The sequence below is a fragment of the Eutrema salsugineum genome, unplaced genomic scaffold (genome assembly GCF_000478725.1).
Source record: "Eutrema salsugineum unplaced genomic scaffold, Eutsalg1_0 scaffold_2, whole genome shotgun sequence".
NCBI classification, from domain to species: domain Eukaryota; kingdom Viridiplantae; phylum Streptophyta; class Magnoliopsida; order Brassicales; family Brassicaceae; genus Eutrema; species Eutrema salsugineum.
In genome coordinates this window covers 13,669,939-13,694,943 of record NW_006256829.1, presented here as the reverse complement: position 1 = coordinate 13,694,943, position 25,005 = coordinate 13,669,939, and the positions used below count along the sequence as shown (strand labels likewise).

General features: G+C 34.2%; 4 protein-coding genes across 4 annotated transcripts; 3 read left to right on the top strand and 1 right to left on the bottom strand.

Annotated features, from left to right (window-relative positions):
* Window positions 1-4,407: 4,407 nt before the first annotated feature.
* On the bottom strand, window positions 4,408-5,823 carry LOC18016722 (protein EXORDIUM-like 3). Its single transcript, XM_006401901.2, has one exon. It carries the CDS (start codon window positions 5,675-5,677, stop codon window positions 4,664-4,666), a length of 1,014 nt encoding a protein of 337 aa, XP_006401964.1. The 5' UTR covers window positions 5,678-5,823; the 3' UTR covers window positions 4,408-4,663.
* Window positions 5,824-11,540: 5,717 nt separating this feature from the next.
* LOC112086534 (glutathione S-transferase T3-like) lies at window positions 11,541-12,520 on the top strand. The gene is made up of 3 exons (XM_024155502.1): window positions 11,541-12,037; window positions 12,107-12,346; window positions 12,511-12,520. Exons 1-3 carry the CDS (start codon window positions 11,541-11,543, stop codon window positions 12,518-12,520), a joined length of 747 nt encoding a protein of 248 aa, XP_024011270.1.
* A 1,021-nt stretch (window positions 12,521-13,541) lies between these two features.
* On the top strand, window positions 13,542-14,329 carry LOC112086533. The gene is made up of 2 exons (XM_024155501.1): window positions 13,542-13,596; window positions 13,881-14,329. The coding sequence occupies exons 1-2, from the start codon at window positions 13,542-13,544 to the stop codon at window positions 14,327-14,329; spliced, it is 504 nt and encodes a 167-aa protein (XP_024011269.1).
* Window positions 14,330-17,829: 3,500 nt separating this feature from the next.
* LOC18016721 (40S ribosomal protein S20-1) lies at window positions 17,830-19,078 on the top strand. Its single transcript, XM_006401900.2, has 4 exons — window positions 17,830-17,917; window positions 18,076-18,226; window positions 18,420-18,533; window positions 18,714-19,078. The coding sequence occupies exons 2-4, from the start codon at window positions 18,112-18,114 to the stop codon at window positions 18,854-18,856; spliced, it is 372 nt and encodes a 123-aa protein (XP_006401963.1). The 5' UTR covers window positions 17,830-17,917; window positions 18,076-18,111; the 3' UTR covers window positions 18,857-19,078.
* The last annotated feature ends 5,927 nt before the right edge of the window (window positions 19,079-25,005 follow it).

The following is a 25,005-nucleotide window of genomic DNA, read 5'->3' as shown; positions in this document are numbered from 1 at the left end:
TCAAACAAGAAATTTTTCAAAAACACATATATAATTTAAAAAAAAAAAAAATCAGAAGTGTAGGTAGATATCCAATCAGGATGATATATAATGGATATACAACATTGACATTAGGGCTGGAATTATTATCCGGTATCCGCTATCCGATCCAGTATCCGATCCTATCCGATCCGCAAAAACTGGATATTCGTGTAGTTTGGATCCGGATCCGGATAGTGAAATTAAGTATTCGGTTATTTCGGATACGGATCCGGATAATATAAAATTTTAAACTCGGATATCCGTTATCCGTTATCCGTTTATTAAGATTTTGAAAATTTTGAAATCTTTGGATATGCATTTAATTTTTTGTTTTAATTATGTTTGAAAATTGTTTTTGGTTTAACTCTTTTACACATGATTGAAATTTATATTGCATGATAATTTTTTTATTTCAGATTGTGAGAGAAGACCATGAAAATAGATAACACAAGAATATGAAGATAAATTAACTTCTCTATTACTATTTTCTCTTTTGCTATGTAAATTTTTAAACTTTGTGTTATTTGAATGCTACTTGAATGCTTTTAAATTTTTGGTATTTGTAATTTTTGCTATAATGATACATTTTAATTATATATGTTATCTCATTATAATTTTAAAAATTGAAGTTTTTTTTTTTAAATCAACGAAACCGGATATCCGGTCGGATATCCGTAAATCTTTGGTTCAAACCGGATATTCGGTCTCCGGATATCCGGAGTTTTCGGATCCGGATTCGGATAATAAAATTGATTATCCGTCAAATCCGGAGCCGGATCCGGATACTTTGAAAAGTCCGGATATCCGGCTCCGTTCCAGCCCTAATTGACATGATTAGGTGGATATATTTTTATTTATATATTCGACATGGATATACATTTTACATTGTCCATAAGATGGACGTGGATCATATGGATAGGTTATGAACAATGTAAAATGTATATCCATGTTGAATATATCAATGAAAACATATCCACGCAATCATGTTCATGTTATATATCTATTATGCATCATCCACATCATATTTTCTGAGTGGATACCTCAAAGAAAATATATCCACGCAATCAAGTCTATGTTATATATCCATTATGCATCATCCACATCATATTTTCTGAGTGAATATCTGCCTAGACTCTGATTTTTTTTAAACAAATTATACATATGTTTTTGAAAAGTTTCTTGTTTGATAAATAAATTATAGTATAATGGATCTTAAAACAATGATAAAATGAAATTATAACTCATTTTAACCAAAAAAAATATTTTATGTCTTTCACAATACAAAAAAATACAAAACAAAATAGATAGGAAAAAATAATTATTGTTTTTGAATCTAAATTTAATCTGTTATCAATTAGTTCGCATTCACCTTATCGTATCCACAAGGGCCAATTTCGGATTAAAAAAATATATATATCCAATAGATATAAATGTCTTTTTTGTAAGAATTAAACTAAAAAGTGTCTTTTGAATGTAAATAACTCTAGTTTTCAATGTGTTTTAGATTACTAGAGAGCAAATTTAGATCAGAACAAATAAAATGTAACGAACGTAGCGTCGTTGTTCTACCACCATCACCATCTCTGCCAAGTAAAAAAAAATGGCGTTAAATGCAATAAACAAAATATTGAGTATGCGTTCATGATTTCATGTACCCAAAACACAAATTAAAACAACACACGTATCAACCAAAATATGCTAAGTATATATGTGCTTCGACTTCGACAATGATCAGAACTAGAATTTATATATATATATATATATAGAGCCATGCTTATTAGGACTGGAATTATTATCCAGTATCCGGTATCCAATCCGCTATCCAATCCTATCCGATCCGTAAAAACCGAATATCTGTATAGTTCGGATCTAGATCCGGATAGTGAAATTAAGTATTCGGTTATTTCGGATACAGATCTGGATAATAGAAAAATTTGAAATCGGATATCCGTTATCCGTTATCCGTTTATTAAAGATTTATTTATTTTGATAATACTTATTAAAATTCATATTTCATGATTATCTTCTATTTCGGATTGTGAGAGAAAAACATTAAAATGGATAACATATAGATATGAAGATAAATTAACTTCTCTATTACTATTTTCTCTTTTGCTATGTAACTTTTAAACTTTGTGCTATTTGAATTTTACTTGAATGCTTTTTAATTTTTGGTATTTATAATATTTGCTATGTTGAAACATTTTAAATTTTTAATTATATATATGATCTCATAATAATTTTTAAAAATTGAAGTTTTTTTTTAAATCAACGAAACCGGATATCCGTAATATTTGGTTCAAACCGGATATTCGGGTCTCCGAATATCCGGAGTTTTTGGATCCGGATAGTAAAATTGATTATCCGGTGAAACCGGATCCGGATCCAGATACCTTGAAAAGTCCGGATATCCGGCTCCGTTCCAGCCCTAGTGCTTACCATGTAGTGAAAAAGGTTTTTGCCTCAAGCCCCCAAAATATATAAATTTTTTAGGGTTTCCATTTTTTTAAGAGGTAGTTAATTAGTTTATGGTTGGCGTGAGTTTTTTTTACATAAGATGTTTTCTTATTTTTGTTTATAAGAGAGAGAAAAAAAATAATAGATATTAGAAATTGAATAAGATTACGTTCTCCTAATAGTTTTAGAAAATTGATTAAGATTTGTTTAGATTATCGGCTTTTATGATATTTAAAATCAGACCAAACCCTAAAGCTCAAGAGAAAAAAAAAACTCATGGATAGATATTGCAACAATTCCAGTTTTAGTTGCCTCAGCTGAAATTTTTTTTTTAAAATTGAAGTTGATAAAATCTTATTTGCATCAACTATGTCACAAAAAAAGATTAAATAGTCTAGCTGTTATATCTATAGAAAGATAATTATTTAAAGACTTCGTTTATGAGAGTTCGACGAAAGAGTTTATTGAAAAAGAATAAAGAAAGATTATGTCTTAATTAATTTTTTTAGATTAAGATTTTATTTTTAAATATTTTATATGATTTTAAAATTATATTATATTTTTTTTGTTAGAAAATCCTTTTCTTTAATAAAAAGGTCTATTTTTTTAATTTGCCTTAAGTCCTTATAAACTTTCGCACAGCACTATATATATATATATATATATAACAGAGATGAGTAACAACTAGTAGAAGTGTAGAACTCGTATGATGAACGAATGTTTTGACTTTTCCTTTTTACAGTTTTTTCTTTCTCTTTTTTTTACATGTTTTTATAAGATGCGAAGATATGATAAAGTATGCTAAGAATTACATCATGGGATATGGGGGGGAGAAGCTCCCTACGGTAGGGTATTCTATTGAGACTAGAAAAAGTTTTATAAATCGGCTTTTACGACATTATAAATATGGGTTTTAAAGGTTTCTATTATTGATTCACACAATAATAAAAATAACCCGTAAATAGGTATTTTCTTAATACATTTTTTCTCTAACGTTTACTCAATTTTTCTAGTTTGATTTGGATTAATTCTCAAACAATATAATATGTGGAATTTTTTTCCCATTATACTCAGTGGCTGTCTCAAACAACTTGTCTGTATTGGTAAAAGTTTCTGTAGTGCTTCTACTCTCTAAATTGTAATGGGTTTTCCTTTTTACCATATATGATATTAATTGAAAAAGACCCCTCTGATCCAAGACTGCCTAAGAGAAAAGCAAAAAAAGAAAAACGAAAATGGTAAACAAGATTGCCTAAGTGAAAAAAACAAAGAAAAAAGGTAAACAAGATTACCTAAGTGAAAGTAACAAATGAAAAATATAAAAACAAGATTGCCTACGTGAAAAGATAAAAAGGTGAACAAGATTCTCCAAGTGAAAAACAAAAAAAATGTAAACAAGATTGCCTCAAATCAGGGTTAATAACTACTGATTTTCGAAAAAAAAAATCCAAAAGAAAAACATTAAAAGGACAATCATGTTAGGTTTGGATTTTTCACCTACCCTCCTCACATTCCTCAAAATATCTCATTCATTTCATGATTTATCCTCTTGTCTTCTGAATTCGTTTTCTTACACTTTTTTCCAATGTGATATTTCAAGAAATATATATCCTTCTCCCAAAACATTCATACAATCTAAAATTTTGACCTAATTTGATATTTATGTGTTGGGTCAATAACTATATTGATACATCCTTCTACACTCCCCATATCTCCCTGTCACATATACACCGTTTTACATAATCTTGGCTTAAATTTTAATAGCCATTACATATATGATATTTTAAATTATTTGAGTTTTTGTCTTATGGTATACGAGTTTTGTCTTCATTAACATAGCTCGTGCAGATTTTAAATAATACAATCCATTTCAAAACAACCCTATCCGAAGAAAGCCAAGATGTAATCTCGCATTAAGATTTGGCTTTGTTTCAACAACAAAAAAGATAAGCATCATATGTTACTAACACAAAAGCATAAGTGACTTTTTGCACATAATAATCAACAAACTTAAAACTATCATTAACTAATTTAATTATGCATTGATACGTTGACAATTCTCCAACACAAACCCCATATTCTTAGACCATCCATCATACACTCCATTTCCCTTTATGGAGCACAAATTCAGAAAGACAGAATTACCCTTCCCAAAATAAAAACGCAAAACCGAAGAAAACCATCACTAATCAAGCTTATTGGGTCCGGTACAGTAACTAACCACGTGGTTCCATAACCACTGGATCAAATACCGTCGTCGGATACCGTTAACATTATACGTGGCACCACGATCGTCGTTCAACATCTGTCCTGTGTACGAACCACCACCTCCCGTTCCATAAATACCCTCGCAAAGATCCGCTATCTCAACCGGAGCAACCGGGTCGGGTCCTGCGTACCAAGCGTTAACCAACGGATTCGTCGCCAGCTCAGCAATCTCGTGAGCGATCACACTTATCATCCCATCCACACCAACATCACCGTTCGGCGATTTCACCGGTTTAATCCCCGGAATAAACTCCGGTACGGCGAACGGATACGCACAAACTCCGGGACAGAACTTCGCCGAGTTTCCGACCCAAGCGTACGGCAGCGTAAATCCAACAATCGACGGGAATGTGAAGTAGTGAAATCCACAAACCTGGCCGCAGAAATCCTGAACGTACACGTCATCGGCGGTGAGGAGGAGATAGAGACCGCTTTTGGGATTTACCGGCAACGGCCGAGATCTAGAAGCGACGGCGGATTTAATCACCGACTGAATCGATAACCGGGTTAAGGATTTGCCGTGGGAGTAAAACCGGTCGTTTTTCTCCTCGCCGAGACGAACCGTGGCGGAAATGTTAGATCCGGTTTGGTCAGTGTAGAGCTGAACGGTTTTCCACCAACCGGAGACGGAAGGGTGTTTTGATCCGACGGCTGAGATTGAGTTGATGAACTCACGGATGATTTTCTTCTGCGATTTCTGCCACGTGCCGTACCAGATTGGATGGACGGTGATGTTGTTGGTGAGGACTGGGCCCATGTGGTAACGGAGGCGGACGAGATTCGATGAGCCTTCGAATTTCTTTGATGCGCCGAATATTTGATCGGAGCCGTTGGTTTGATGACGATATGGACGCCATCCGATAACTTGCGCCGGTGATGCTAAGAGCACTGTAAGTACGGTGAGGGTGAGAATCACCGGAACTGAATGCATGTTTTTATTTTTTTTTAATTTTTTTTTTTATAGATTTTGTGAAAGTGAAAAAAACAAATTAATGGGAATGAGAGAAGAGGAAAAAAAATTGAATTGGTGGACCGACTTGTCTGAAGAGACATGGAGTGTCAAGTGTGTGTGAGTGTGTATATATAGGATTATTTAATTCAAACTAGATTGTTTTCTTTTCTATTAATATACATACATTATATATTTATTCCTATTTATTTGGCTCATGTCACAATTGAATTTCTTATGCATATAATTTTATGTTGTCCAAACAAATATTCCCTCTATTTTACACTAAATAATGTTGAAAGAGAAAGATTTGCTTCAAACTATATGATTTTCTGCAATATTAATTAGTTTTTAAATTTTTTGGCTATTTTTATTCTGTATATTAATTTATTACTGATTAAATTGTGTTTAAATAGATATTAAAAGTTGTTTAGACTTTTAGTTTTTTTTTTTATGTGCAATAATTTTAAACATCATTTATTTTAAAAAGGAAAAAACAGTTAATCTTCATTTTAGCTGAATTGAAAAAATAGATAACAATATGTAACAATTAAAAACGGTGAAAATCTGACCACAACACAAGCAGATAATATAGTTTTACCAAAGCGGTAACAATTTGTCAATCAAAACCATAAGATTTCGTCCAGTTGCTATAAATGTTAACATCTACAGTAATTAAATCAACCATACGAACTACATAAACAGGCTAACAAAAATGTGGTTATTCAACTAATAAACTTGTAAATTGTAGTGTAGTTGTTAATTAGTGGTGATATGGAATTTGATTAAACTAAAAAATGATATACAACTGCAACTACAAAGTCTGCAAGTAGAGAAAATGTTTCGAATTTTAAGGAGAACATCAAGAATGGTAATGGAGGACAGTTGGGCTTGTTTAAAGGTGAGGTGGACAAGTAGGACCCACAAAAAGACAAACGGCGTCGTCGATAGCCGTCCGATTGTTTTCAATCTGACGTCACCAAACCCTCGATTTTTGCTTCCCCATTGCGCGGGAAAATCTTAATCGTTGTTTTAGGGTTATTTGTGTAATTCCTCTCTCCTGCTTCCCTTTTTTTCCCTGGGTATGGACCTCACTTTTCAGTATTATTATTTTTGTTAATTAGGGACCACCACGAGTTATTATTTTTCAAAGCCCTCGTATTTTTCATTTTATTATTACAAAAGAAAGTTGTGTATTTTTTGTTGTTTTGTCTTTTTTTGGGCCACTTGAGAGGATAGTGTTGAATAGGAATATCGTCGTGAACTAGAGTACTAATCACTAAATTGGCGGTTTGTTTTTATACTCAAAAGATGTTTTATGTTTTCAAGATTACGTTTTTTTTTTGGTAACGTGGTCTCCTTAATAGAGTTTGATAAAAATCTATAGCTGTCAATCATGTGAATATATATAGCAATTACCAAATACCATAAATAGTATTACATTTTCGCTAAAAAAAGAATATAGACATTTATGTACATTAAAATTAGAGATATTAATTGTATGGTTGTATGGTAATACATCTATTATATTAAAACAGAAGCACATTTAGTACTTGTTTCCAAACACTTCTAATTTTTTTTAAGTGTTTAAAAATAATTTTAATAATTATTTATATTTAATTTCGAAAATTAGTTATTAATTTAGATATTTTTAGAGTTCCTTAAATATAGGTAATTTAGATTTGATTTGATTTAATTAAAAATAATAAATCAGATATTAATTTAGATTTGATTTAAAGATTCTAATTTAAATAATTTATATACTGTTAACTATTTTTATCAAAAATATCTAAAATTTTTGAAAAAAAAATAATTCACATATGAAAAATAATGGTCATATTTGAAATATAAAATATTTATAATGATGTAAATGATATAATATTTATGTTGCTTATATAATATATTTACGATTATGATTTATTTACAAATTAATAATAAAATAATAGGTAAAATTTAAATATATAATTTAAATAATTAAAAATATATTTTTTAAAATTTATAGAACTAAAAATATATATAAAAACCGGGTTAAAAATATTTTGGTAACTAAAATCACTAATTTTGAATTATACATGTATATCGAAAATATATTTTTCATACAAAATAAAAACATAAAAAAAATTAAAAATTATTGCATACACTATAATGTGGTTTGAAAAAACCAGTTGTAAACTCTCTTCGTTGATTAAATTTTAGAAAACTATAATGCTAAATAATATTGTTAATACATCTCAAACTTTTAACAAATATTTATATTATACGGTAATATAAACGGAAAAGTTAGAATTATGTTTTTATAATAGTTCATTTTGAATTAATATTAGCAGACGGGTTAAAATTATATTTTTATAATCATAATTAATTTTAATACTATAAAATATATCTAAACACAAAAATCAATATTTTCACTTATTAAAAAATATATTTAAAAAATAATTATATCTAAACTTAAAAACACAAATTATATTACAAAATTTGTTAAACAATAAACAATATTCCCGTGCAGTGGTTAGAATCTAGTCGTTTCTAAAGTACAGTGTCTACTTTGTATCAAAAAAAAAAATAAACAAACAACAAAATTAGAGTGTCTAACTTAGGAGGAATGTTTATTGTAAAAGATGTCTAACCAATTGTGTAAAAGTAGAAATATGATGAAATATATACAGTTGTATCTTCACCTAACTCATTACATATGAAATTACTCAATGTCTATATGTTTAGTTTTTAAAACAAACTTTGATTCACACCAAAATATATTGCAGACAAGCTGACACAATAAAATAGAATTGATATCTCAAAATATGATTTGGAAGAGGTGGAATGTTTTTTTGACTAACAGATATCAACTTTATATACTATAAAAAAATGTTTAGTTATGCTATTAACAAGGTCGTGTTTATGTAGTAAAAATAAACATTTGCCTACGGGCCCAGTTTTTTTAGATAAATTGTAGAGTCTAATTCTTTAATAAAGTTTATTATTAGTTGTTAGTAGTAGCAAAATGTTTGTTTATATAAAATTAGCAACTAATTAAAATTTAATTTAACAATACAATACAATATGAGGGCAACACACATAGCAACTTAAAAGTTAGAAACATAAAGTTTTTATTCCTCTCTTTTTCACTGAAGACTTCTTCAACTCACTTATTTTTTGTTTACAACAACCACATAATTAGTTTATATTTGCTAATTGCTAAGTATTCTTTAATTATAATTTTATTTCATCTAATATTAGATTTAGATTACTTTGTGATTTGAATTAACATATAAAAGAAAACACAAAAAATTGGTTAAATTATAATTTTTAAAAAGTATGATTTAGAATTTTAGATTGGAATACGTTTAAAACTATAGATATGTATTGTAGTTTTCTGAATTTAAAGACAATAATATTATATTATTTATATGTATTATTGATTTTCTATAAATTTGGAACACTAAATTATTATTTGTTTTATATAAATTGAAATGGTTGTATATAAATTTGGAATGATAATAGTTAATTAAAGTTTTTTGTTTAATTACTGCTTACGGACTCTGAATTTTTGGGCACGGCTCTGGCTATTAACCTTAAACCATGTTTGTGCTACCGCATTTTTAACAAACTTCGAAATCTTGACATATCACATATACATTAACATGTTAAAGATCATCATGTCACTATATAATTTTCTAATCAGCTAGCGTTAGATTGAGCGAGTTAAAACACGTACCAATCTTAGACCATCTCCAACTCGGTATCATCTGCGGTACGTCAGTGGGCCCGAAGGGCTAGTTTACAATTAAAAATAACTTTGGGCCGAATAATCTGGACGGACCATCTCTTGCAGATGAGACCGACGAGCCCGTCTCAAGCGAGTATCGTTGATGACGTGGCGGATGGTGAGTGGCTGGAATTAAGAGGAAAGTGTTGTAATTTTTTCATTATTTTTTTGCATGTGCCATTTTGTTTTCAAGAGAGAAGTCGTGTGTTTTTCTCTGAGTCTCATTCTGTCACCGACGAATCGGTTAACCGGCGAATTCGACGGCTGAGACGACGAAGCTGTTTCATCGGGACGACGCGACGAGCAAGGTAAGATTCCCGACCTCGTAACAATCGTTGTTGGTGGGTTTTATCGTTTTTTAAAATCAAAATTAGGGTTTGAATCAATTTGGGGAAAATTCTAGGGTTCGTCGAATTACTTGAAATTTGGGATTAATCGGTTCAGTAGTAATGTATGGGTGGTTGAATCGGCGATAATTTGATATTCTTACTCGGTTATTTGAAATCGATTAGCTTTGCGTTTAGGGTTTAATCGATTTCGGAAAAATTTTAGGGTTTGATTTTGTTTTCATCTTCCGTTTTTCTTTTTTGTTTGATTTCGGAAATCGATTTTCTTTTTAGTTTTCATCTTCCGTTTGTGATTCGAGCATCGTTAATGCGATCTATTGTATCTTTTCTTTTTCAAACACGGGTTCGTTGTAAATAGGTTTAGTGAACGTGATGCTGGAATGGTTAATGCTTATTTGTCTTTGTGTTTCAACTTGTAAAACTGATTACATCAAATGCTTCTGTTTGTCTCGGCTATGTTGATCAATATGTTGATCAATATGTTTCCTTGAAACGTTTTGCATCTGTTTTTTGAATCTGTTTTCACAAACGTTTTGCATCTGTTCTTTACTGTATACAGGATGCCCATTAGCTACAGTGAGCCATCTTCTGATGACGAATACATTGAGGACTACAGTTGGATGTTGGAAGATGCCAAGTTTGGCATCCCGGAGAAGTGCTTCTGTGGTCGAGTGATCCAGCTACAAGGCATGTCTGCTGAGGCTGTTAGGACTCCAGGTCGGCAATACTACAGCTTTCTTGCGTGGTTAGAAGAGGTAAGTGTGAAAAGTCAATATACTTGCATTATAAAATTGTTTAACCTGAGTTTAGTATCATTTTTCATGTTCTTATGTAGGGAACTGGGGAGCATATCTTCATGTTCTGGGACGAAGCAGTCACGGAGCAAATTGGCATCCTGGAGAGAAGGATTTCGAATCAAAGACGTGACATGGAAAGGGTTGAGAGAGTGCCGGATACGAGCATGGCACTCTTAAAGGAGGAGGTCAGAGTGATTCAAGGGGAAGTTGCACGATTGAAGGAGGCACTGGCTAACCAAGGTGACAGCTACATGTTACTTGGTTTTTTTCTGTTGTTGCAGCGATTACCTACATGTTTAAGTAGGGTTTAGCAGTTGCAAAGTGTTATGCGGCTATGTTCTTTTATCTTAAAACACTTTTGCTATGGTAGAACCGGTATGGTTAGTTGCTATTTTAGGTAAAGACAATGGTTTTTGTGTTATCTATTGTATGTAGAAGTTGCTTGTTTTGGTTTTTGGTTATGGTTTGGTTATTTGCTTGTTTCAGTTATTGTGTTATCGATTGTATGGTATTGCTTTTGGTTGTTTGCTTTTGGTTGTTGTTTGGGCATTGATTAGGGCTATGGAAAGACATATGCGAGTTGAAGAGGTTCCATAATCCTGTCCTAAATATGATGGGACAGCAACGCGAACAAGGCTCTCTATACGCATGGCTGACAACGTATTTCATTTCTTTTCCGTTTTATGAATGAAAGCTAGTTGTTCATTAATGTGTGTTAGGTGAAGAGTTAGTGTTTAGGTTATGTTAGAGACTGTCTTTCGTTTCAGAAATCATATCAAGTAATGGTAGTTTAAGTTTTATGGTTGAAAATTGGATAGTAAACTTTAACACTTGACCTATTATAAAACCGTAAAACTCTTAACAGTTTTGAAAAACGTAAAACACTTAAAACACTTAACATGCTACAATCTTCTTAAACCTAACTCTCGAACCATATGGACTCTCCAAACCCATATGGTAATTCTCAAGGGTTTGTAAACCTCTTGAATAGTCAAGAGGACTATCCTTTCTCCTTTTCACCGCCAATAGATGTAGGATCACCACAGTTGCCCAGGTTTAGTCACGCCGAGGAGCCAACAGTTGTAGCTGAAGACCGCAAAGTCACACCGAGGAGGCAGTGGACACCAACAGAAAACCTTGTCCTCATCTCTGCTTGGTTGAACACCAGCAAGGACCCAATCGTAGGTAATGACCAGAAAGCTTGTGCCTTCTGGTCACGCATCAAGGCCACATTCAACTCGAGCCCGAAACTGAAAGAGTATCCAGATAGAGAGGGGACCCATTGCAAGCAGAGGTGGAGCAGGATGAACGACCAAGTGTGTAAGTTCGTTGGCTGCTATGGCACTGCGGTTAAAGAGCAATCATCCGGCCAAAACGACAACGACGTGATGAAAGCTGCACACCAGATCTTCCTCAACGATCACGGCTTCAAGTTTTAACTGGAGCATGCTTCGAGGGAACTTCGGCATGATCAAAAGTGGACTTCCGCGACCACGATAAGAGATGCTGAAAGGGTTAAGCGTAGAAAATGTGATGAAGGTGCGGTTCATTCACCGCAGACAGAGACTGGTGGAGAGGACACATCAGCTCGGCCTCCAGGAGTAAAAGCTGCAAAAGCAGCCAAGGGCAAGAAAAAAGCACCTTCAGCGGCCGATCAAGAAGAAGCCAAAGCCTATGCAGACATGAGGAGTATGTGGGATATAACACAAGTGGACCTAGATAGGAAAGACAAGATCTCCAGGTAAAACTTGCTCGAAAAACTACTAGCTCGACCAGGGCCACTTTCTGAGAACGAAATTGTACTCAAAGACAACTTAATTGCTGCCCTTTGTCATAAGTTTTTTTTTAAGTGTTTGGTGTCTAAGTGAAAAAAGCTGAACTTGCTTTTTTAGTTGTATTTTGCAGTTGTTTTTAAGTGTTTGTTGAACTTGCTTTGAAGTTTATTTAATGAAGTTTATTTAAAGAAGTATGTTTGGTGAACTTGTTTAGTACTTGCCTATATTGCATTCTGATGGGCATTGTATTCTATTTATGCGGATTGGCTATCTCGGTAATGAACTCTTTCTTTTGCAGATTTTACACGTAATGGAGAAATGGCAGACAAGGAATGAGGGGCCAAGTCTTTGCTTTCCCGTGAAATGTAATTTTGTAACTTTATGGAGAGTAGGACTGGGACCTCTACGTTTTGTAATTTTGCCTGCTATACCACATGTTGTATATCGCTTTAGCAGAGATGATTTGCCATCTCGTTGAACGCTTTTCAAACCATAGACTTTAAAGTTTCTTTGTAAACCACTCATTTGTAATCTCTTTGCAAACCATCTGCCTATATAATACAAGCAATACCAAGTTTATTTCCACATATCGTTCTCTGTATTGTGCTTCTCCTCTGTCTTTTATTTCCACTTTTCAGCAAGCACATCTTCACCTCCTTTCCAATTTTTCATATCTCGAGAACACCATTCCTTCTTCATATCCTTTCTCTTTTCATATCGCAAACACATCTCCATCTTCATATCCTTTCTCTTTTTTTCTAATCACACAAATGGCCTCTTCATCAAACGATTTTTACAATAATGATCTTGATGAAACTTTGGATGAAAATTTTGCTGAAATCTTTGATCAACACTTTGACAATTAATGCTTTGAATTCTTTCATACAACGTCGTCTAAACCCGAAACCGAAGAAGAAGAAAAGAGCATATATTGAAAGACAACGTGAGGAAGGCCACATTTGTTTATGGAACGATTATTTAAGCGAAGATGCTACATACCCTCACAATTTATTCCGCCGCCGTTTTAGAATGAACAAAACATTGTTCATTCGTATTGTTGATCGACTCTCACAAGAAGTGCCTTTCTTTCAACAAAGGAGAGATGCTGTCAGAAGACTTGGCCTATCTGGGCTACAAAAATGTACAGCCGCAATTCGTATGATGGCATACGGTAGTGCAGCTGATGCGTGTGACGAGTACCTCCGGCTAGGTGAAAGTACACTTGCTTGGAAAATTTCACCGAAGCAATAATCTCTTTGTTCGGGGATGAATACTTACGAAGACCAACATGAGAAGATCTTCAACGGCTGCTTGAAATGGGAGAGTCTCGTGGATTTTCCGGGATGATTGGCAGCATCGATTGCATGCATTGGGAGTGGAAAAATTGCCCTACAGCTTGGAAAGGGCAATACACACGGGGTGCAGGAAAACCGACAATTGTCTTAGAGGCTGTGGCATCATACGATCTTTGGTTTTGGCATGCCTTTTTTGGATCTCCAGGTACTTTAAACGATATCAATGTCTTAGATCGCTCACCTGTTTTTGATGACATCTTACATGGTAAAGCTCCGAAAGTAAGGTACTCTGTCAACGGTCACAACTATCGTCTACCATATTACCTGACGGACGGTATATATCCAAACTGGGCAACATTTGTCAAGTCTATTCCTCTTCCCCGAAGTGAAAAAGATACATTATTTGCTCAATGCCAAGAATCTGTACGGAAAGATGTCGAAAGAGCTTTCGGAGTCTTGCAAGCCTGGTTTGCTATTGTCAAAAATCCTGCCTTAATGTGGGATAAAGAGAAGATAGGGAAGATTACGAGAACATGTCTCATATTACACAATATGATAGTCGAAGACGAACGACCTACCAACACTCAACTTAATATATCTGAATTCGTACAAGGTGAAGGAAGCAGAACTTCATATGTCGATATGAGTTACTGAACAGAAACGTCATCCAATCTGGACAATTTGATCGGTAATCGGATTCAAGTTCGAGATACCGAAATTCACAATTAATTAAAGGAAGATTTAGTTGAACATATTTGGCATAAATTTGGAGGAACCGCTCTTTGAAATTAAGTTTGTATGTTTTTTTTGTAATTTTAAAAATTTGTATTTCAATTAATCATGTATTCTTATATTAATCACGTTTTATGTTATGTATTTATGTAATTTTATTTTCAATTTTTTAAAAATATTTAAAAAATAAACAAAATATTAATATTTTAATCAAAACAACTCTTAAATAGAAGATCAGGGTTGGAGGGGTACAAAACATGAAGTCCTTCCCAACTAAAAAATAAATATTAAACGAAATTAAAAAATGCTAAGAAACCCAAAATGGGTATTAGCATTGGTGATGCTCTTATAAGCTTATTACACTGCTTTTCAAGTAGCAAATCACCGCAAAAAATGCATCCCAATGCTTATGATTCAGTAGTTGCATGAACTAGTAAAGCATAAGATAAGGTATTTAAAAATCCTTTTATATCACAAAAAACTAAAAAATTACTGCCAATATTAAGCTTCCAGAATTAATCAATCGCCAACAAAAACAACGACAGTATGTTGGAATAAAAATCGTGGCACCTAAACAAGTAGGCATCTATGATCCAAAACCATGAGGTATATTTGGTATCAAATAATTTTGCATCTCGATATAGTATCAATAATATACTTAATTACGTTGACATAAAAATAGCGATCAATTTGGTTTTACATGTATAGAATCTGTACAATGTAGGCCATAGTAATCTATATATGAGCAAAATCAGCCGGTTTAGACTAAACGTCTAAACCAACCCTATCGGTTAGTATATAATCTATCATGCTAACGTCAAAGTTCTGAACCCTAATATCAGAAGCACCGATGTTGTTTTTTTTTTCTTTTCTTTTGTAAGTAGATTAGAAGCACCTATGTTAGAGTTAACTTTTTACGTGAATACACATATGATATGATATGACATGTCCACCGCTCGCTACACGTTCAGAATTTGGTTATTTTATCAGTCTCAATAGTACACTAATCACTATGGTAGGAGAAAAATTGGGAGCTACGTACCTAACCACGATTCCAATGATTTTGTTATTAATTGTTAAGTTTTCGATGTTTATACAAAAAAGGGACACATGAGCATAAATGAAATATCCGAGGCGCTGGTGGGTATCCCATCAAAAACATATTTAAAACTACATGCCGTAATTCGTAGTTGAACTTTCCGATGAGAATATTTAGGATTTCGTTTTAAATTTTGCTTTTTCACCATTATCACCAAAAAAAAAAAATTCCGATAACCCAAAAAGACATTTTGTCCTCGTCACCATTAGATATAAAATTTAAATTGTTATCAAAAACCAAAGAAACACAAATTCGAGAAAATGAAATAATATATATATATAAATGTTGAGATTTATGGAGTGGTGAGAAGAAAACAAAAGAAAACCTGGGAAGGATAAGAGGAACGGGCCCGTCTCAATCGCGGAGCGAATTGCGCGGCTCTCTTGTCAATGTATTGATGTGAACACTAAAATAATAATTTAAAAAATTTAAGAAATAAGAATATAAACGCGAAAATGTTATAAGAAAATCCAAATAAAATTAAATAAGAGTCAGCAAAGCAGTAAAAAAGAATCGTACAGCTGAGATTGAAAGCTCTCTGGTCCGAAAGTGGGCCACTAAAAGTTTTATAATTTGGCTAATTGCGGGTCCCACTTGCTACACTGACGTTACGGTGACACAGATGGACAATTACTGACGCCAGACTGGCGACACTTGGCACATATGTGGAATTTAATGCTGACTTGGCAGTATTGACTCTTTGTTTCAGATGACACGTCATCGATGAGTGTGTGAAAGAGACAAACGTCGCGTGAAATCTGCGGGATTTTTTTCTTTCTAGTCTTTTGAATAGCTTTAACAGCGCGTGACGGATACGCTCCGGTGAACGGTGATGTTCCATCGGCGATTTTCTTCGTGCAATAAATTGGTTTCATAATGAGCAATGACTTTGCTGACAACGAAAATTTTCGAAGTTTTCACATTTTGAGCAATTGGGTTTTAAGTTCGATGAAATGTAGTGACCAGTGACCACGTATTTTACATGGTTTTTTTTACACCCATATGAATTTAAGCCTGAAATCATCCAACATTTGCTCAAAAATCTTTTACGTTCAACAATAATATCAACCCGTTATCATAGCAAAAAAAAAAAAATAACAATATCAACCCGTTAGTGTTGGATTCCATCATCATAATTCAACCTATGAGAGCCTAAAAAACTGACATATAAAATGGCTTCAATTGAGATAAAGATTGATTGAAATGCTATTAAGCTATCAAATATTATTTTTACATAAAAAGCTATCAAATATTAGAAATTGGGCCGTCATTCTTTCAAAGTCCACATATGATGTAGTCATTGAACCAGCATTTTAACATGTTGTAGAAGTGATGCCAAAACTAGAAGAGACCATCCAATAGCCACCAAAATCCAACAAGAACAAACTGAAAACAAACTAAATAAAAACAAGCATGCCAATCATTCTTGGACATACAATAAAGACTTTTGTCGATAAAATTCGATTTTGGATGGAGGAGACTTGACCATGTCACAAAAAGACCTAACCGAGTCGACCACCATCGGCCTAGTATCCTTAGAGCCACCATATTTGAAGTTTTGAACCATCACCAAAGACCATATATATATTCATTGACCAACTGCCACCAAAGAAGACTTTGGTCGAGCCACTTCCTTGCCGGCTTGGACCTGAACTGAAAATGATAGAAAATTTACCTTCTCAACTTAACTATGGGCCGTTCAAAGGAATAATTAGAAAGTTAGTTAGGTGGCATGTACTTTTTTTTATATGTATCTTAGCTCTTTGTCTTGCCCTAAATGAAAACTCTCTGCAATTTATTATTTATGTATTTCTTTGTGATAGATTGTTTGATTCGTCTAACCATGGTCTATAACTCTATTATTATTCAAATTAACTATTCATCTCCTCTTTCTCAAGTTTTCCATATAAAAAATCAGAAATTCTATAAAATTCACATCCACTGCTGTATATATATATTTTTTTTAAATGTCTCATCAATCTCAAACCAAGCTTCACACTCCTTGATGGCTATGCTAATGTGTCTTGAGTTAAACACTTAACTCTGTTATAAAACTTATATTTATCCTTTTTTATGTACCACATAATCTATAGACATACATGATACATTATCCTATAATGTTTCTCTAATCTAATGTTTCCTACAACAAATAATCCATATGTTTAAATAAGTTGGGTGAAGGAAAATCAATTACTTTGTTCTATAAGAAAACTACAACGGATTTCCAAGGGGCCAAAATCGTGTTCTTTAAAATGGGCTAAAGTAAAAATCTAAAAGGCCCATTAGGGAAGTAGCAAAAGAAAAAACCTAATTTCTGTGTCTTAGTTATAACCTAACAGCGTCTCCCTCCCACAAAGTTCGTCGCCCAGTTTCTTCATCAACTCAGCGGCTCGTGTCTCCTTTCTTCTCTGGTAAATTTTCCTCTACAGATTTACACTTTTAATACAATCTTTTCTTAATATTATCGTATGAATTGAACTGTTATGTCGGAAATGGTTTTTGAAATTCAAGTTTAGGGTTTCGATTTGATATCTAATAAGGTTGTTTCTTTTTGGATGCATTGTGTTAGCTTAAGGAACTTGAAAAAGAAAAGTAGGAGAAAGCTATGGCGTACGCACCACCGATGAAGCAAGGAAAGACAGGATTTGAGGAGCCACAAGAGCAGATTCACAAGATTAGAATCACTCTCTCCTCCAAGAACGTCAAAAACCTTGAAAAGGGTGAGATTCGTTTTCTTGATTTAGCCATCAAGTTCGTTTCTTTTAGCTACATCTTTTAAAGGGTATTATCTGCAATACGGTATTGGCTTAGTGGAATTTCGTTTAGTCATTAGCTTAACACTGGAACTGAAATGGGTAATCACTGTCATTACTGAAATCTAAGTTTTTGTCTTTATGTTTGATTGATGGTTAGTGTGCACTGACTTGGTTCGTGGAGCTAAAGACAAGAGATTGAGAGTTAAAGGACCAGTGAGGATGCCAACTAAAGTTCTCAAGATTACCACAAGAAAAGCTCCTTGTGGTGAAGGTCAGTAATCAAATTTCCCTTCTCTTTTTGGACTTTCTCATTAATTTGCTATGTGGTTCAGAACCGTCTCTGCACGAGTTTGTCATTAGGTTGCAATCATAGTATCATATTTTACTGCAAAACATTCATAATAGAGAAGGAACCTACATGTTTATAGAGATGTTTGTTTATGTATTGTAGGAACCAACACATGGGACAGGTTCGAGCTGCGTGTACACAAGCGTGTGATTGATCTCTTTAGCTCTCCTGATGTGGTGAAGCAGATCACTTCCATCACCATTGAGCCTGGTGTTGAGGTCGAGGTCACCATTGCTGATTCTTAGATGCATGTGGTTTTATTTTACAAATTGTCTTTGAATTCCCAACGACATCTCTCCTTTTTGCTATAAGGTTTCAGACTCGGGTGTTTCCTTCCTAAATATGTTGTTATTGCAATTTTAATTTTGTTGAAACATCTTATTTTGGTAGTCTTTTTATAATTTTTGCTAAAGCATTTGGTCTTTATACTACTTAAACACTTAAAATACAACTTGGATTTATTCACTCTGCTTCACTTTGCAAAATTTAATATCTACGTAGTAATTTAGATTTACAAAAGCTATACGATAAATCTAGAAATACTCGGTCTGTGATATGAAATTAGCTTAATGGCTGATTCATAGAGATCTTGGTTTATTTCGGTTTATTTGCAGTTTTACATAAACTGACCATGTCATTAAGACAACTAATAGTTGATAAAATATGATTTACTAGAAATCGCCAGGAGAATGAACTATCTTCTTTTAGTCTTTTACCTCCTTGTGTGCTTGCAGATACATTTCAACTTTCTGTACTTAAACACTTAAAATACAACTTGGATTTATTCACTCTGCAAGCACACAATTTTCCCCACAACTGTCCCACACATTAAAACAGAACATAGTTGTGAAAAATGCAAAGGGAGACAGACATATGAATACTTGTAAAAGGGAACCTATATCCAAATTGTATAGCAGCAACATAATTCCAATGTAAAATCAAAAACCTAAAAGATCCAATTATTTTAAACATATCCGGCTATCCAAAGTGAAGGATGCATTATATATGCAGAAGAGCTTAGGTGTGAGACCAGGTACAAGCTCATTGAGATGTTCATTCAGATTCTTTGTGTTTAACTCATGAAAGAGTTCATCCGTTTTAGATTTTTCTACACAGAGAAGAAAAAAAATAACCTATGAAATAGATTGTCTAAGTCCATAGTGACATATTTTTTACCGTAAAACATGAAACATGCTTAAGTAAAATATTCCATTTTTTTGTTAGAGCTTGAAAAAAATTTATATGCGTTACACAATTCCATAAAAAGATACAACTATCACACAAGAATGACTCGTATCACTAACAACAAGATAGTTAGATTCAAACTATGACAAGCATATGACATGACAATGCTTTCGAATTAATTTCAACTAATTGTTTTTGAACTCCTTGGTTTATTTCTTCATATTAGAACCATTATCATAGCATTCTCCCCCTCACAATTTTAATATTAAGATCAAGAGACTTAAAGGCATTTTGTAATTCATTCAAGAGACCTAAACTCGATGTATCATCAACTATATATTATAAAGTCGTTTACCAAAAAAAAACTATATATTATAAAGTCTAAGAAATACTCTTATATTCTTATCCCTTTACTTGACATATTCATGCATCGTATGACTATACTCATTTGCTCTTGATTACTCACATCTAGTGTACAGTCAAAGATAATAGAAAAAATTATTGTGTATAACACTTGTGATAGAAAGTCTAACCTTATGAGCGAGAAGAGAAATCAGCTCATTCTGAATGTTATGCGCAGGATAATGTGATGATGTATCTCATGAGTATGGATGTGTCTAATATGACTCTGTAATCCAATCAAATTGAGAAATCATCTCAACCATTCCTAATAAAGTACTGTTACTATCTTCATAGAGCTTCTGACTTGATCCTCAAAAGGGTAAGTTTCTTTTCGAAAGTTGCAATTATTGTATATGAAACTTGTCTCCAACGTTTTTTTTTCTTTTGCAATCTCTTGCTAGAATTCGTTGTCATAGTTAGATTACCTTGAATTCTAACTTTCAACTCATTTCAAGTCCTCATGTTAGCCATATGCTCCTCACTTCTCTCATGGTATCAATATATAGCGTTTTTCCGATGTTAAGAATACTCATTTTTCTTGTGGGATCATTAATATGGTTGGTTTGCTAACAAACTTGAGATACCATGAGATGTAAACAATTTACAGCAAAAACAATACACTTTATCCACATGCTTTGAGTAAACCAACCACTTTCTATCATGAATCTACCCATTACACAACTATCTAGAATAATGCCTATATGCAAAATGCCTTTTAGTTTTATCATCAATAAGAAACTCAAGATCCATTTCTCTTTGAGATCCTTTTTCAATCAATAAATCCCTTGTTTTACTGTCAGGATTATTCCAATTCCTAGGATCATAAATATCAAAAAGAGGAATATTAGGATCTGATACATTCTCAGGAGGCTTATTCACAATATCATATAACTTTTCACTTGGCTGATCATTAGGATTTTCATTATGATCCAAACTAAATATGCATCTTCTTTTAACAAACTTATCTAAAGATCCTTTTTAACTTTCCAAAAAAATTTCAATTTCGATTTTTCTCTTTCTTTTATCATTCCCTGACAACACCATGATTAAAAAAAGGAACAATGTCACCTGAAATATATTTGCCTCGTCTCCTGCCTCATCGTCTTGTTTATGTTCAGTCTCAACAGTCGTAGATGATAATCAAGACCAAAAGATATTATTATTTGATTATGGTTCTAATCATCATATCTTGTTTCTTTCCATGATCAGCTATCATACATGATGATAGTGATAATAATCCATGAACACTACAAGAAAAACATCATTTTACAACGGCCGAAATGATCTTTATTTCGTCGTAATAGGGCTATTACGACGGACTACCGACGATTTCAAAATCGTTGTAAAGTCATCGTCGTAATAGACAAATCATCGTAAAATCGTAGTATAATATACGACGGTTTCGTTTCGTCGTAAATGCGTCGTACAGTTTACGACGATTTTACATCGAATTGCGTCGACTTGGTCTTCGTCTGGACCGTCGTTAAGTGGTCGTTAATGGTCGACGTAAGATCGTCGTAAAATGTACGACGCATAAATCGTCGTAAATCAATCGTAAAGTATTTAATCATTTCGTCGTAAAATCGTCGTAAAGCACGGACGTATAATCGTCGTATTTGCCGTCGTACATTTTAGTCGTAAATTCGTCGTAATATTTACGACGAATGTACGACGGTTTTAATAAAGCTATTACGACGATTATACGACGTTTAATATAATTGAAAATTAAAAAAAAATTAATTCGAATTAAAATTTAAATTAAAAAAAAAATAATTTACAATTTAAAATTTATTAAAATTTGAAATTAAAATTAATTGTTATTTACATAAAAACCCTACAGATCTAAATCTAAATCTAAATCGTCGATCCCGTCACCGGCCTCCTTCCCATCGTCCTGGACGTGTTCCTTGCCGGGTCTTCGGTTTGATGCTTCCGCTGGCGCCTGATCTCCGGCTCTAGGAGGCTCAACCCCGAGAGATCGGAACATCTCCTCGTCCGTCTGCACCGGCGGTTGCGTCCTAGTGGATGACCCGGCGGCAGACGATCCGACAACCCCATCAGCCCGCAGCTTGTCCAACTGCGCCATGAGTACCGGGTTGTCGGCTCCCATGATCTCGAAGAGACCGTAGAGCTGGTCGATCCTCGTCTCGTACCGGGTCTGCAGCTGGTCGATCTCCTGGCGGATAACCGGATCCGGGACCCGGACGTGACCAGTCGCCGTAGCTCTCGGGGTATCACGGATGGACCCCATCCCTAATACCCGCCTCTTTTTCTTTGGGGCAACCTACAAATATTTTAAAAACATTATGGTTAGAAATTTAATTTAAAACTAAAGTTACATTAATTAAATATAGTAATTAAATTTACCTCTTCGAAGATCTGGTCCATCTCCGCCACCGTCAGTGCCGGGGTCGATTGCACCGAGCTACCTCCGGGAGACGTTTGATGCGTCTACTGAGTCAGCTGCGTTTGTCGCTCCTCGATCGCCGCACAGGCGGTGTTGTAGATCTCCTCCGCCCGATGATCCGTGAATTCGCCGTTACGCTTCTTATGCGTCTCGGCGAAAACCTTCGTCATCGGAGGAAGTTCTCCTCCGTTATCTTCGACCTACAAAATCAAAATGAAAAAATTAATTAGTATCGAGAAATAAGAGTTAATTATTTGAAAACAAAAAAATTAGTAATTTAAATTTACTTACCATCATAAGCCGTCTTCCGGCAAAAGGAATCTGGCCGGAAGTGTGCGGGACGTTCCTCCGATTTCCCGCATCATCAGTAGCGTTCCTGAAAAATATTTTCATTAAAATCTATTATAAGAAAAAAAATAATGTTAATATTATTGAAATTAACTACTTACCTAGATCAGGAACACTTGGCGGTTGTAGTCTGGTTGTGCGGATCCAACCAGTACTGGACAAGGCCCCGCCAGACGGTATTGGCCATAGGCGCCGGCTTGGCCTTGTCGCCGTCAACCTCCCACTTCCGTTTCCAGTCGGAAACGGTGTTGTTAAGGCGGAATTTGATCTTCTCCTTGAAGACCGTCTCCACACGTCCGTGTGCGGATGTTTCCCAATGCCAGTTTTGCTAGAAAAAAAAGAAGTTAGTAATTTTTGTAAAAAGTTAAAATTTAAAATTACAATTAAACGAAATGGTAAATTACTTACCGCAAAACACTTGAACCAAGTGTCAAGTGTGGCCTGATCCAGCTTCTTCAGCTGGTATGGGGTTGTACGAAAAACCCCTTGATGATATCCGCAACGTTACGACCGACTGCATTGTCGGTCGTAAACCTATTCAAATGGAAAGAGAAAAAGTAAATTAATATCAAATATATAAGAATAAATATTATTAATTTAAAAATATTGTAGGAAAAAAATTATGTACCAAAAGGTGCCCGGGGCTCGATCCGGGTCGAGTTTGTTCATGGTCTCACGACCGGGTTGCGCCAGAAGATCCTGTACCGTAAACTGGGCATACGGTACAGGCGGGATCGGATCAGCCTCAGGATCGGCCTGTGCGGGAGCCGCTGGTTCGGCTGGTGGTGGTGGAGGCGGTGCCGGCTGCGGAACAACGACCGGTTGGGAAACCGTCCGTTGTGTTCCCGAGGACTCCGGGATGGCTGATCCGGTCGCCGAGGTAGACGGGGCCGTACCGTCAGAATCGACGAGCTGTCGGTAGTGAAATCTCTTAGCCCGATGAGCCATATCGACATAACTTACAAAATTTTAAAAAATTAGTTACTAATTTTTCAAATATTTATTTAAATTTACCAAAATCCGGGCCTAACTAAATTCTGAAACCTAAATCTAAATTCAGAACATAAATCTAAATTCCCAACCTAAATCTAAATTCTGAACCTAAATCTAAAATAATATGTAATGAAATTAATTTAACAAAAATACTTACAAATTAATTGGTTGGAGAGTAGGGAGAGAAGGGAGAGGTAGATTTCTAGAGAGATAGAGAGATTTCTAGAGAGAGAGGGGGAAGAGAGGAATGAGCGACGAAGGAGGAAATCTCGCGTCCCTTATATAGATTTTGTGATTGTCGTAAAATCGTCGTAACATTACGACGGTTTTACGACGATTCAGTTGTATAACAGTCGGTCCACTGCATGACATGACACATGTCGTGATGGGAGCATTTGACCGTTATGACGGTTTTACGACGATTAAACCTAAAACCGTCGTAAAATCGTCGTAACGTAAACATTCATAACCTCGTACCTCGGATCAAGAGCCTATCCGGGCAAACGTTACGACGGTTTTACGACGGTTTTGGGTTTAATCGTCGTAAAACCGTCGTAACTTTACGATTATATTACGACGGATTTACGATGTTTTTTAAAAAAGTGAGTAAACCCTAAATCTTATAAATGAGATATTGCATAAAGAACAATGCAAAGGTTATTGTATCTTAACATATAACAAAAGGTTTACAACTTTGCATATATGATGGATTTATGAAATGAGATAGTAAAAATTGAAATTCCGTATTCTAATATATAACCTTTCACTTAACATTTACGAAAACATGCATGAACTTGTAAATATGTATGTTTTTTTTTCAAATTTTTGATTTTGATCAGATTGATAACATTTCATATAAAATAAGATAACCAATCAAAAACATTTGTGAAATACCTTACAACCAATAAGATATAAAAGATTCAAATTCTTGGATTTCAACATTACGACGATTTTACGACGAAATAGTATACTCGTCGTAAAATCGTCGTAACTTTACGACGATATTACGATGGTTCGTCGTAAAGACGTCGTAATTTTGAAACCCTATTCATTCAGGGC